At 38.6% G+C, this 12,174-nt stretch overlaps 3 protein-coding genes across 3 annotated transcripts; 1 reads left to right on the top strand and 2 right to left on the bottom strand.

Annotated features, from left to right (window-relative positions):
• The first annotated feature begins 573 nt into the window (after positions 1-573).
• aqp12 (aquaporin 12) lies at positions 574-1,903 on the top strand. The gene is made up of 3 exons (XM_031753815.2): positions 574-1,283; positions 1,476-1,592; positions 1,666-1,903. Exons 1-3 carry the CDS (start codon positions 689-691, stop codon positions 1,791-1,793), a joined length of 840 nt encoding a protein of 279 aa, XP_031609675.1. The 5' UTR covers positions 574-688; the 3' UTR covers positions 1,794-1,903.
• Positions 1,904-1,912: 9 nt separating this feature from the next.
• Positions 1,913-3,695, bottom strand: rpp21 (ribonuclease P 21 subunit). The gene is made up of 5 exons (XM_031753867.2): positions 3,540-3,695; positions 3,314-3,414; positions 2,753-2,835; positions 2,483-2,617; positions 1,913-2,314 (listed from the first exon to the last, which is right to left on the bottom strand). Exons 1-5 carry the CDS (start codon positions 3,594-3,596, stop codon positions 2,217-2,219), a joined length of 474 nt encoding a protein of 157 aa, XP_031609727.1. The 5' UTR covers positions 3,597-3,695; the 3' UTR covers positions 1,913-2,216.
• Positions 3,696-3,978: 283 nt separating this feature from the next.
• Positions 3,979-11,400, bottom strand: pak2b (p21 protein (Cdc42/Rac)-activated kinase 2b). The gene is made up of 15 exons (XM_031753706.2): positions 11,131-11,400; positions 9,924-10,264; positions 9,715-9,821; positions 9,432-9,582; positions 9,257-9,288; positions 9,053-9,166; positions 8,753-8,885; positions 8,574-8,637; positions 7,320-7,368; positions 6,285-6,397; positions 6,071-6,188; positions 5,865-5,964; positions 5,580-5,776; positions 5,189-5,326; positions 3,979-5,080 (listed from the first exon to the last, which is right to left on the bottom strand). Exons 2-15 carry the CDS (start codon positions 10,108-10,110, stop codon positions 4,994-4,996), a joined length of 1,590 nt encoding a protein of 529 aa, XP_031609566.1. The 5' UTR covers positions 10,111-10,264; positions 11,131-11,400; the 3' UTR covers positions 3,979-4,993.
• Positions 11,401-12,174: the final 774 nt, after the last annotated feature.

Raw genomic sequence — 12,174 nt, 5'->3', positions numbered from 1 at the left:
TAAGAGGGATACATTTGGCACTTGAGGTTCTCAAACTGTGGCCTGGCCCACAGTTTGAGAACCTCTGTGTTACTGTATGCCCTGTGCAGACTTTGTTAATCACATTGTTTAAATTTTACAAAATACATTGTATTCACATTCTTGACATTGAAATCTGGGTTTTGTGGTAACCTTCTTGCAAAAAATGTATTTTCTGTGCAATAGCTCAGAGTAGCTTGAGTCCCTTAGGGAAAAAGGTCTACACTGATTCAGTGTTAAAAATTATAACTATCACCAATACATGCTTCAATTTACTATATAGACTCCAGGCTGTATAATCCTCATATATGAATTTTATCTAAAAATTTAAAAAAACAAACAAAAAAAAAAAACAAGCTTTTCAGTATCAAGAAACAAATTCACAGTACATTTATTTCTTCTGCACAGAGTGGGGAGTCATTTTAACCTGAGCTTTTACAAAATGATGATAATAAATGATCACTGAATAAAGGCCAGCTTTCTGACCTGACCTTGAAAAAGCCCACGTGTATTTTGGCAGGTGGTTGTGGGATAAAAACCCTGACGTGTCTCTGATAAGAAATGTGTCTGTGCATGTGCCACGTTGTCAAACAGTGAGCACAGTGGTAAATTCAGCCCCTCACTAATTTCATTTTCTTCAAAACACAGAAGGGGACATCTCGTCTGAGCCATGTCTGGACTGAATGCGTCTGTCGGATACTTTGTGGCTGCTGTGACTTTTGTAGTCTCAGTTCGATTTCTGCTTAAAAAATGGCCACGGTTCAGCTTCATCTCAGAGTTCACGTCTTCTTTCATGCTGGTGGCATGTTGGCTGGAGGTGCAGACCATCGTGGAGGTGGGCGAGTGGGCCGGGGGTTTGGGTCCTGATGTGACTTTAACCATACTGTTTGTGGTACTGCTCACACATGGTATAATCTGTGGTGATGCATCAGGGAATCCCACCCTGGCTGTGCAGAAATTCCTGAAGCTTGAGGCCACCACCGTAACCACACTGCTTGATGTTGCTGCCCAGTTTATTGGGGCTCACCTAGGCCTTCTTGCAGCCAAATACTACTGGAGCCTGGAGCTGACAGACATGCACATGATCAAAAACCTGATGGTCAGTGAGTGCAGCACATCTCTGCTGGTTTCTGTGGTTCAGGGATTTTTTACCGAGTTTGCCTGTGCTCTCGTCTTGCACCTCATCCACTTAAACCTATGCCGCCGATCTGCTCTGATCCGAGTGCCCCTGATCGCTGTCCTCCTCACATTCCTGTCCCATTCAGGTAAGCCTTGGAATAACTGGCTTTCCTAATCGTTGTATTATTTAAACATTTTACCTTCTGCTTTTTGATGCCAAAAGATCCCTTATTTGCATTTTTTTTTAAAGAGGAAATGGTTTAATTTTGACTTTGAAAGTTAAGCTGACTTAAGCTGAAAATTTAACAAAAACTGTATTTTTCTATTCTTTTCTTCAGCCAAAGGTTATACCTCAGCTTACATGAATCCATCACTGGCGTATGGACTCACCTTCCACTGTTCTGGATTTACCTTTGCAGAGTATGCAGTGGTTTACTGGCTGGGCTCTCTCACAGGTAAACTGATTAAATGTGCATGTACTTTCAGGTCTTTAAAAATGAACACAATACATAAACATGTGATTTCTAGGTATGACTTTGGCTGTTCTCCTGTACATGGGCCATATTCCCAGAATCTTTGCCAAGAATCTGCTATACTCCCAGAAGACACGTTTCAGAGTGCCCAAGACAGACAAAGCAGAAAAGAAGAAACAGTGAAAGTTTTTTTCTTAAATGCAAAACTTGACTTACCAGTGCTCAGCTGTAAAGAGATGTTTTTAATTTAACAATTTATCAAAAAAATAAAAAGAAAAAAGAAAATCTTCAAATTTTGTCCCGTTTCTTTTTTAATCATGACATAAGATTTTATTTGGAAAAAAAAACAATTTACAACATACATATGACAAAAATTAGCAATGTTAGTGTTAGCATTCAAAAAACAAAAAACCCTTGTAATCAGAAAAGCTAAAAAAAAAAAAAACCCAAAAACTGTCAATAAAATTAAAAGAAGTAATTTCATATAAATAACATTCAAAAAACCTTCCCTAGTCTGTGGGTGGATGTGACACAACAAAACTATATATTAACTTTTATTAAGAACAGTCCTTTATATGTTAAGCAAGTAGAGCAGAACCACGGCTGCTACGTGCTGGTAGCACCCGGAGCAGAACTGGGTTTTGATGTCTGTGACCCGTCATTCTTCGTGTCTTTTGGCTGATTTTTAGCAGAAGTGATTGAATCTGTATGAAAGAAAGAGAGAAAAAAAATTAGCACAAATTTTTTGTCATGAAAGTCCCGTGTGCAAGCAAACATGAATTTCTTAATTACTGAATTTTGGCAGTATGCTTATATAAGCCATATTTTGTTAGGGTATGTTTAGTCTTAAATGTAAGTTTTAAGTTTGTCACCTTTTTGCTTTTGCTGCTCCAGCTGAGCCTCGGCTCGGTCTGCCCATAAACAGTAATCTGGATTATTCAGTAAGGTCTTCCTCTGTCCACAGCTGAGACATCTCATCACGGTAAAGCGAGTCTTGCTGTTTTTTCCTTATTAAAGAAATTCAGTTTAAATAAATAAATAAATAAAATTTTAATATTTATTCATTATCAACCATTTCTGAAACACAGGACAGAAAGTGACTGCCTACATTACGTAGGGATTGAAAGATAATAGGGGCTTACGTTTTTGTCTTGTTGTAGCGGTTACACCCGGGATGAGCAACGAGCAGCACCTCTTGCACAATGTTCTCTTCACCGATGGATCTCTACATAAATTGAAATATTAAAATGTTATTCCATCTTTAAGTACATTCTGATTTTACTACTGTCCATCAGCTTGAAGACCAGTCTCATGTAAATATATGTGAATCTTCACACAGCTACACACTAACATCATAACACTTGTCCACACATTCTCAGTGTGAGCCTGCTCTCATTTGTGAATACAGCAGAGTAAACGTGGCAGATGTTCCAGACAAACGCCAACTGAGCTGCTGGTCTGTGAGCACAGGGCCCACTAAACGATCTCTGGTCCTTATGTGTGCTTGTGTAGTTCGTCCTGGTTCGTATATTTAACACTATTGGCCATAACTTCTTTTTTTTTCATCTCAATAGTTCAATACTTGATCTAAAGGGAGCTCTGTGGCACGCCGAAATATCCTGCATTACTCTTTTGCGCCCCTGACAATGTGATCAACGGGATTAGTTAAAAATTAAGTACACGTGATTATCATCTCAACTTACTGTCTGAGAACGAGACGCTTTGCAATCGTCTTCTGTGAGAAGCAGTAGAAACGAGCCAGCTCCACATTTTCCGGATTTTGAGCTAAAACACAATGTGAAGCCTGTGGAAAAACGTAAGAAACCAGCTGAGTGACCACATTCAAAACAGAGAGCATGCTAGCATTCATGTAGCATGTGACTGTAGCTGGAAGCATCGTGACGATAATTAACTAAAACTTTCTCCAACCTGGTAAAGGTAGTTCAGTCTCTGGTAAGCTTCTTTGTCTTTCAAGTGGAGTGCCATTACACACAAAAGTCAGATAACAATTTAGCCCTAATAGTAACAGCGGGTTACCTCTACCTACAGCAGTATGACCCTCTGCGAGTAGCTACAACTGATATACTTCCGGGTTAATCCTTCAAAATAAAGGCAAACAACATGATTCACACCTCGGAAAATCAAAAAAACCCCCAAAATCAGCAGATTAGGAATTAACCCTACAAGCATCTTGTATCTTTGTAGTTTAGTTATATCAACATCAAACCATATTACAGAGAAATTATTCATTGATTCTACAAACAATTAATTGCAGGCCTTGTAATTCTTGTTCTATACTACTTTGACTTTGTGTGGCTTTAGAAGTAACGGATGGTCTCTTTACACATCAATCACACTCACACCCAAATCACAAAAGTAAAAACAGTTGAATTTATTTGAGTGCGCAGACAAGGTTGTTAGTCGTCCAGAAGAGAAACCGTTAACAAATTGTCTTTACCAGCCTTTGTATCCAACCAGTATCACATGGTCACGTTTTTCAAACTAGTTAAGTACACAATATACACATAGGAAAAAGAGCATTTGTTTAGTCAACACGGACACAAGGACAGAGTTCAACATACAATACTCATTTTTAATAACAACAGAGAAGAAAGTAGAAACCCTGTCAATCTAACATTTTAATTTGCCTGTAAGGTGCGCCTCTGGTATCAGAAGACTATAAAGATACAGGGGAATAACAGGTACAGTAGCTCTGTTGTGTGTAACAAATGTAGAACGACATAATCACAACACATGTTCATGATGATGACTCCACTGAAATGTTTCCTATAAAACCAATAAAAGAAATGTCCTTAAACCATGGGTGGATGTGGAAATAGCACAAGTGTTCACTGAATGAGACAATATGTGACAAGAAGGGGGACAAACATAAAATTCAAGTATCAAAATAACTAAGACACCGACAAGCTGAAAAGATCAATTACAAAGGTAGTAAAAATCATGGGAAGAGAGACACTGAGACAATCAACAATACATTAGGCAACATTTTGCATTTGTTTAAGGCAGTTGATTAAAAAAACTAAGTAGAACTAGGCATCTTCTTCATTCCAAGTTAAATACAAGCCTAGCCCTAACTTATCACCAGAAGAGTTGATGTACAAAATTAACTATGCCCGACTCTGATACTAAGCACTTGAGTTTGACTTGTCTTCTGACATCTGAGAATGAATAGAGTTCATATGGACAGCGGTGGGGTTGTGCTCTAGATTTTTGGTCTTCTTCACAGTGAGGTTTGTCAGGGCTTATAAGGCTGGTGCATCAAGAGTGGAACACCACTCTCAGCCTATTGTCTGGCACAAAATCTAAATAGTTGGCACATATCTGTGCACAGCATGGGAAGGCAGGATAGCTACTTTCATCAGCTAACGATTGCTCTTCATGGCCTCCTTGGCTGCCAAGATGAGAGGTGTGAGACTGGAGAGGGGTTTCGCCAGCTTCAAAAATGGATGCTGAAAAAGATGTGGATGTGAAAAGAGAATATTACTGGCCTGAACCACAAACTTAAGTAAAACATTGAAGAGTTAAAAAAGTAGCCAATAACTGGAAACGTTTGTAACCTGCAGGAGCTCTTTGCCACTGCCTCTTTTCTCTACATCCATTTCCAGGCACAGGTTTAGAAAATCTCTGAATATTGGAGACAGCTTCTCAGGATTCTGAAGCTCAGGTGTGCCATTTGTAGCAATTAGGTATAATGCCTGTCAAAGGGGAAGAGACAAACAAATAAAAACTTTAAAGCAGAGTTTTGGGAAACAACACACTTAAAGGAAATGAATCAAGTCAAACTGGCTGAGTGTGAATTACTTATGTGTAAAACTGTGACCTTGTAAACACTGTACAGATGATTAAATTGGAAACATTTTATTTATAAATGGTATATATTTCCCCACGCTGCTCTAAACTATATTAAAGGTGTCTAAACTAAAAGGTGTGAAAGTGTTCTGCACTCACTCGTAGTGGATTCTCATTCAGGTAGGGAGGTTCTCCTTCAACCATCTCAATGGCCATAATACCCAGTGACCAAATATCTACTTTAGGCCCATAAGCCTTTCTGGTCACCACTTCAGGAGCCATCCAGTAAGGCGTGCCTACCATGGTGCTGCGTTTGCTCTGCTCTGGAGTGATCTGGGCGCAAAAGCCAAAATCGGCTGTTGAAGACATGAAGAAGAGTGAAACGATTTACACCGGAAGGATTTAACAATGCAATTTTTATCATAATTACAGCACAGAACTCACTTAGCTTGACAGAACCATCCATCCCAAGCAACACATTGTCACTTTTGATGTCTCTGTGGATGACCTGATTTGCGTGTAGGAAATCCAATGCTTGTAAACACTGGGTGAAAAAAAGAATTGAGAGAGGGAAAGATGGCATTTTTTATTACACCTTTTACATAAAGTGGGGGTCAGTTTAGTTTACAGGACTGCAAAATGTAACGTACCTCTCGGCAGACAGCAGCTATCTGGGCCTCATCCATACAGGTCTCTGTAACCACATCTGTCAGCGAGCCACCAGCAAGATATTCCATCACCACAAATAACTCCTCCCCCATCAGGAAACTGGCACATAAAATAAATGCATGTGAACAATCAGACAAAAAGTACTGTAAAAAAGTTTAAAAACCTGCCAGGCTTTAGGTTTACGTTCACTCTCACCTGTCTAAAAAGTTGACAATGTTTGGGTTCTTGAGCTCCTTCATCACTAGAATCTCGTTGATAATCAGCTCCTTCTTCGGCTGCTTTTGTAAGTTGATCTGTTTAATGGCGACCTGGCAGTGTGAAAAAACATATATGATCTTTAGTTCACTCTGGGTTTAACATTCAAAAATGTTTTCTCCTAATGTAAAGCGTCACACAGTAACCTGTGAAAGACAAAGTAAAAACACACATACGCATATGCCTTTAAGAGATAAAATGAGTTTACTGGATTTAGTGGTTGGTGCAGATGGTGGACTTAAGATACTTCTTGTTGCATAACTGATAGCTCTTGCTCAGTTTAACTTAATTCAACTTCTTCATTTTTTGTTTGCTACAATTAAAATAATAAAACTTTGTTTTTTATTGAGCTAGATTGCTTTTCATATTTGTGGCTACTATGACACAATAATATATCATTTCTGGGGATAAATAAAGTACATCGTTCACCAGATCTACTTGTCAGGTACATTGATGGAGACCCAAGACACTGCAGTTCTCGCTTTAAAGTTGTTTGGATGGATCTCCCTGTTATTCTGGCTACACAGCCAACTACTTACAACACTTACAAAATTCCTGGCAACCCAGATCATTACAAACTTCACTCCACAGCAACGTCTCAAATGTACTACCTGAACACCTTCACCATGTTATCTCTTAAGTAAAACTCCCTAAAAGCTCCTTCTAGTTACAACATGTTCAGTGTTCATCTGCTCACTATAAACTAAAACTGTGCACCTACGTATTACCACCCAAATAATCTTTTTAGTAACTACCAGCTGCCTCACAATCATTTTTATAAGTGAATAATAAAAAATAAATAAAAGGTGCAGTCCAATCCTTTCAAAAATGGCTTTAGCTTCTTACTTATGCTGCAAGCTGAAATTAGTTCTTTCTGAAGGCACTTAAGCAGTATTATAATAGCCCCGCTTGCTATGATCCTTATTATTTTCATTGTTTTGACACCACCTAGTCCATTACTCAATCAGTCTTTACCTCCTGTCCCGTGGATACATCAATGGCTGTGAATACTGTTCCCGATGCCCTGTAAAAAGAGGAAGATTATTTATTTTCTTCAACACACATTGTAAGAAACTATACACTCACAATTATTCTTCAAATGCATTTTTACTTACTAAATGTTTTACTTAAAGTCAGTAATACTAAAGAGAATTTATGTTTGTATGAATTGAAAAGAATCACATCTTAATTAGGAATGTTATACCTGAGAAACACAAGTATTTATGTGTCACTTATAAATAACTTTTCAATCTTATAAAGTAAACTTTGACATTAAACCCGATGCTGAAGATTCTCCAAACTAAAAGCTGGTTGTGAAATTTCACTTTCTGTTTTTGGGGTGGGATGATCAGAAGTAAAAACAGAGTCAAATTGCTATATTCTTTGTTTTTATAACACCTTCTGGAAAAAGCTGATAAAAATCCTGCTCTGGAGAAACAAGGGATTTGAAAACATTAAACATATTAATCAACATTAATAATATGACACATCTGCTATTAATCATAATGAAAGTTATTAGTCTACAACTATTTTTCTCACGGTAACATTGCTCCAGGGCCATTTCACAACAGAAAAAAAATGGACTTGTCAAACTAGAAAAGGTGAAACTGTTACAGACAATACCGCCCTTCTGGCAAAATTTGCCAGTAAATAACTTCACCAGTTTAAAACTCCTCCTATTGTCAGTATCTACAAGAGACTGAACAATACCAATCTCTGGTGATTTAAAAATCTCATATCGCATATCAACTGATACCGTTTCTTTCAGATACAGCAAACAAACTTTCCTTGTTATTTATTAGTTATTATATCAGTCCCTGCTAAGATAACAAACAGTCCATTTTCAAAATAAACTTATTCATACTGTTACAAGCAGATGTGAATTACTCATTTACGTTGCTTGTGGCATTTCAAACACTTGCTCCTAAGAGGAAACTTGCAGAGCGGCCTCTGACGAATAAACTATTCAGTATCAACACTCCTAACGTGGACCAAGTGTGTTTTGCCCATCGTTTCCTCACTTTCTAATTTTGCATTTCAGCCATTCGAAATGTTGTTACCTATGTATATGCAAATGGCTAATATCGATTGAGCCCTACTATCTGATATCAAAAAGGCTAACCGCTGTAAATATTTACTTAGGTCTGGACAATTTAGATTGAAAATCAACTGCCTGTTTTATAACATAAACAATAAAAACTGTAATATAAACAGCAACTCTTCGCTTACCCCTGGCCAATCTTTTCATATCGGGTGTACTTCTTCTTGGGATCCCCAATACTGACTATGGTTCCTGTAAACCACATTTAAAACATGTGTTAAATGAAATGGCAAATGGAAGTGACAGGAAACATGAATTATGTCTACTGTATTTACGCGAGACTAATGATGAAGTAAGAAAAATTTACTCAGTTTGTCCATGATCTCTTCATCTGACATCTTGCCCTTCCTTTTTTGCCTGTCTGCAGCCTTGGAGGCCACATCTCCGTCCGGACACGTGCTTGGAGCAGGGATGGGGTCGATGACAGAGCGAGTATATACCTGCAAAATACAACAAACATTAGCCAAAGATCAAGATTATTTTTAAATTGTTATTTAAAAAAGGAAAAACAAAATCATTAGAATTAGAAGGTGAAATAAAAATATTTTAAAATGAATTCTGATAATAATCGTTACGCTGTAAGGCCAACATCTGGCAGGTGACTTACACTCTTTGTGTGTTCTGGTCTTGGTGCCACAACTGGTGGAGGCGCTTCATCATCGTCATCATCATCGATGTCTTTGATGTTTGGAGATGAGGGTTCAGTGCCTTTTTTGGCAGCCTGGTATAAAGTCACAGCAGATTTTGTTAGCATGTATTAGACAAAACAAAGTATATAAAAAACACCTTTTAAAAGTCCTAAGATACTTACGGACTGAGGCCCTACTGTAAATGTGTCTTTTTCTGTGAATTAAAAAAAAAGTGTGTTTTTAGTAACCACGGAGCTATAGTCAATTTGAACCTAAAAGTCTGAGTGTCATTAAGCTGTGACACTCACTGATCGGTTTACTCCTAAATAGGATACCAAAAACATAAATGATTCTCACCAGAGGATGAGAAGCTGAGGTACTTCTGGCGACCGTTGCCTGTAGAGTCATAGAACTTAAGGACATCAAGCACAGCCTGTGGGTTTTTCTTCTGCTCTGACTTGGTAATGTTTGAGGTCTGGAGTAGTCGAGCCCATTGCTCTGGCATACCCTGTGTATTCAAAACAGAAAGGAAAAAGTGTCCAATAATGTAAGCTCTAATCTAAAGGACATGTTGTGCTTTGGTAGCAAGAGAGCAGAATTTAGTGAGTGAAAAATGAAAATAACCAAACAGCGAACCCACCGTGAACTCCCCTGTTACAGCGTCAAACCCAACATGTATGGTATGTTCAAAATCTGAAGGCGGTGAGATTTCTGGCCGCTCTTTGTCTCGATCTTTCTTTCTACCACCTGAAATTTAACAAACCTTAACCAAATTGACCAGGACAACACTCGCTACAAACACTAGACTTTAACTTATTTTAGGCCAAACTTTTGATCTTTTTATCTCACTTTTTTCAGCCCCAGAGAAGATTGAGATGATCTTATTGCGCTTCCTCTCCTCAGGCACAGAAGGCAGCGGTTTAGAGCTGTGGTTGGCCGAAAGTGAGTCTTTGCCAGAGCCAGTGCTGAAGATAGTGCTACTCATCCTGACCGGAGGGGCAGGGGGTTTATCCTCAGGATCTCCGTTATCACACATGGCCAGGAGGTGGTTACAAGCCTCACAGGGCTAACCGGGACTGGAATACAGCGTGTGAGGATAGTAAGTGGTGAGGGAGGAAGGCGGCGCTCACATCAGCATGAGACACTGGTGTGTTCATGCACTGCAGGAGAAAGAAAACACCAAGAAGTACCTGGAAGGAAAACAGATATAGGAAAGAGTATAACTACACTGTAATAAAGCTAGAAATACAATAGGCTGTAGTGACAAGAGAGCAAGCACCCTCTATAATAAAATAAGTTAAATTTGCTACAAAGGTTCAATAAGTAGGAACATTGGGAGGTGTAAAGTTTCTGTAAGAACCCTGAGCAGACAGAAAAGCCTACACAAAGCCTGACATGTTTTCAGTGACATCACACTTTCTCTGTACTTGTGCAAAATCTGCTGCAGAGATCTGCTGCACCAACTTTACAAAGTTAACTGCGCACAGAGTCGACAGGGGTGCCCCAGGAATAAACATAAGCATGATACACAGCAGACAAACTCGAATAATCAGCTCGTATTCTAACATCTGAAAGGTGGAAGAGGAGCCCAGATGACAATCAGAGAACGAAGTTGCTCCTTATCTAGTGCACAAAAATGAAAAGCTTGCACCTACTTTCTTCATTTTAAGGTTTATAATGTACGAGCACAACCTCATGAATGAACCACATATTTCCATATAACGGTGTTCCTACTTTAATGCCTACTCAAAATGCCCTTCAAGAGAGTAACAACAGGGGCGGCTAGCGGGCTAACGCTAGGATAACTACTTGGCCAACAAGTGTGCTAGCCAGAAGCTAACATTAGCAAGCTATAATAGCGACTGCAAGCCTTAAATAGAGCTTTCAGCTAACGCTAACTTGACAACCAGGCTTGAAGGTTCCTCCCCATGATCCCCGAAAAATAACACTGTTAAGCGGTGCTTTAGAAATCACTAAACATGCCAATTCGCAAACTATTCCGCACAAATGAGCTTTATTTAGCTAAAGAAGGCGACGCAGGAGCAGAGAAGCTTACCGGAGAATCCACACCAGTTAAACTTGATTAGAACTTCAGTCCCGAACGATCCTCGACGGTGTGCAAAACGTCTGTATATCCTTTAAAAGTTATTCCACCGTAACAAGGGCTCCCCGGTGGTACAGCCGGTGTATAAATAACTTAGTACAATGGTTACTCCAACTATTTACAGTGCAACTTTTCTTCTATCTTTTCGGCCCTTGGATAATTCCGCTATGGCGAAGGGGAAGCGGAACTACCGACCCAGCCCTGGCCTATTCAATAAAATGTTTCAAATGAATGGTGGGTGAAGACAGTCAGCTATCTTAAGCAAAGAAAAAAAAGAAAAGAAAAATCAGAGCCCGTGTGCAAAACCACACGGATCATAATGTGCAATAACACGTTTTTAAGCATTAAGAATAATAAAAATGTGAAACATGCTGAAACTTATTAAAGTGGAAGTTTCATTAGGTTTTAGGTAATGTAGTTCAGCATTTACGGACGTAATTTTCCAGCTGCAGAGCAATTATTTTGTAAATTATAACTATAATGTGGGAGGTTTCTCTCACTAATCTGACATTAATGTAACGTTTGTTTATTTTCCTGCCCTAGGAAATTTTAAATGGCCTAATTTTGAAAGCTTAATTCTATACTCAGATTTTTACAGCGTAAATGAAAAAAAAAAAAAGCCAATAACATACTAGCCAGTGTACTTTCTTTACACATCGTTGTTCATCACGCTGTGAGAAACAACAGAAAAATGTATAGACTTATGTTAAGTCACAAAGACTCATTCCAAATGAGGGCAAAATTTTTATAGCAACAACAAAAAATGCCTATTTTGAGGGAGGAAAAGCGATATAGACATATAATATGTTAGTTATATTTAAAAAAAGGGAAGATAATAGGTTAACTACTTATTAGTTTTCCTGCAGTATAGTTCATAAACTAGTAAGAACTTATAAAGGTTCTTCAGCTTCCTTTAGGGGTTGCCACAGTGGGTCATCTGCCTCCATCTCACCTTATCCCAACATCTTCCTCAATTTTGTGATTGTGCACTTCCTG

This window comes from Oreochromis aureus, linkage group 23, assembly GCF_013358895.1.
Source record: "Oreochromis aureus strain Israel breed Guangdong linkage group 23, ZZ_aureus, whole genome shotgun sequence".
In the NCBI taxonomy this organism is placed as follows: Eukaryota; Metazoa; Chordata; class Actinopteri; order Cichliformes; family Cichlidae; genus Oreochromis; species Oreochromis aureus.
This window is presented reverse-complemented; position numbering and strand designations above follow the sequence as displayed.

Bases quoted from the DNA above. Each gene is read 5' to 3' on its own strand.
- aqp12 (XM_031753815.2), top strand. From the start codon at position 689: ATGTCTGGACTGAATGCGTCTGTCGGATACTTTGTGGCTGCTGTGACT. The intron at 1,284-1,475 runs GTAAGCCTTGGA...TCTTTTCTTCAG, and splicing joins CACATTCCTGTCCCATTCAG to CCAAAGGTTATACCTCAGCT. The intron at 1,593-1,665 runs GTAAACTGATTA...TGTGATTTCTAG, and splicing joins CTGGCTGGGCTCTCTCACAG to GTATGACTTTGGCTGTTCTC.
- rpp21 (XM_031753867.2), bottom strand. From the start codon at position 3,596: ATGGCACTCCACTTGAAAGACAAAGAAGCTTACCAGAGACTGAACTAC. The intron at 3,415-3,539 runs GTTGGAGAAAGT...GTTTTTCCACAG, and splicing joins GACTGAACTACCTTTACCAG to GCTTCACATTGTGTTTTAGC. The intron at 2,836-3,313 runs GTAAGTTGAGAT...CAATTTATGTAG, and splicing joins AAGCGTCTCGTTCTCAGACA to AGATCCATCGGTGAAGAGAA.
- pak2b (XM_031753706.2), bottom strand. From the start codon at position 10,110: ATGTGTGATAACGGAGATCCTGAGGATAAACCCCCTGCCCCTCCGGTC. The intron at 9,289-9,431 runs GTGAGAATCATT...TTTAATTCACAG, and splicing joins CCTCAGCTTCTCATCCTCTG to AAAAAGACACATTTACAGTA. The intron at 8,886-9,052 runs GTAAGTCACCTG...TGTATTTTGCAG, and splicing joins GACCAGAACACACAAAGAGT to GTATATACTCGCTCTGTCAT.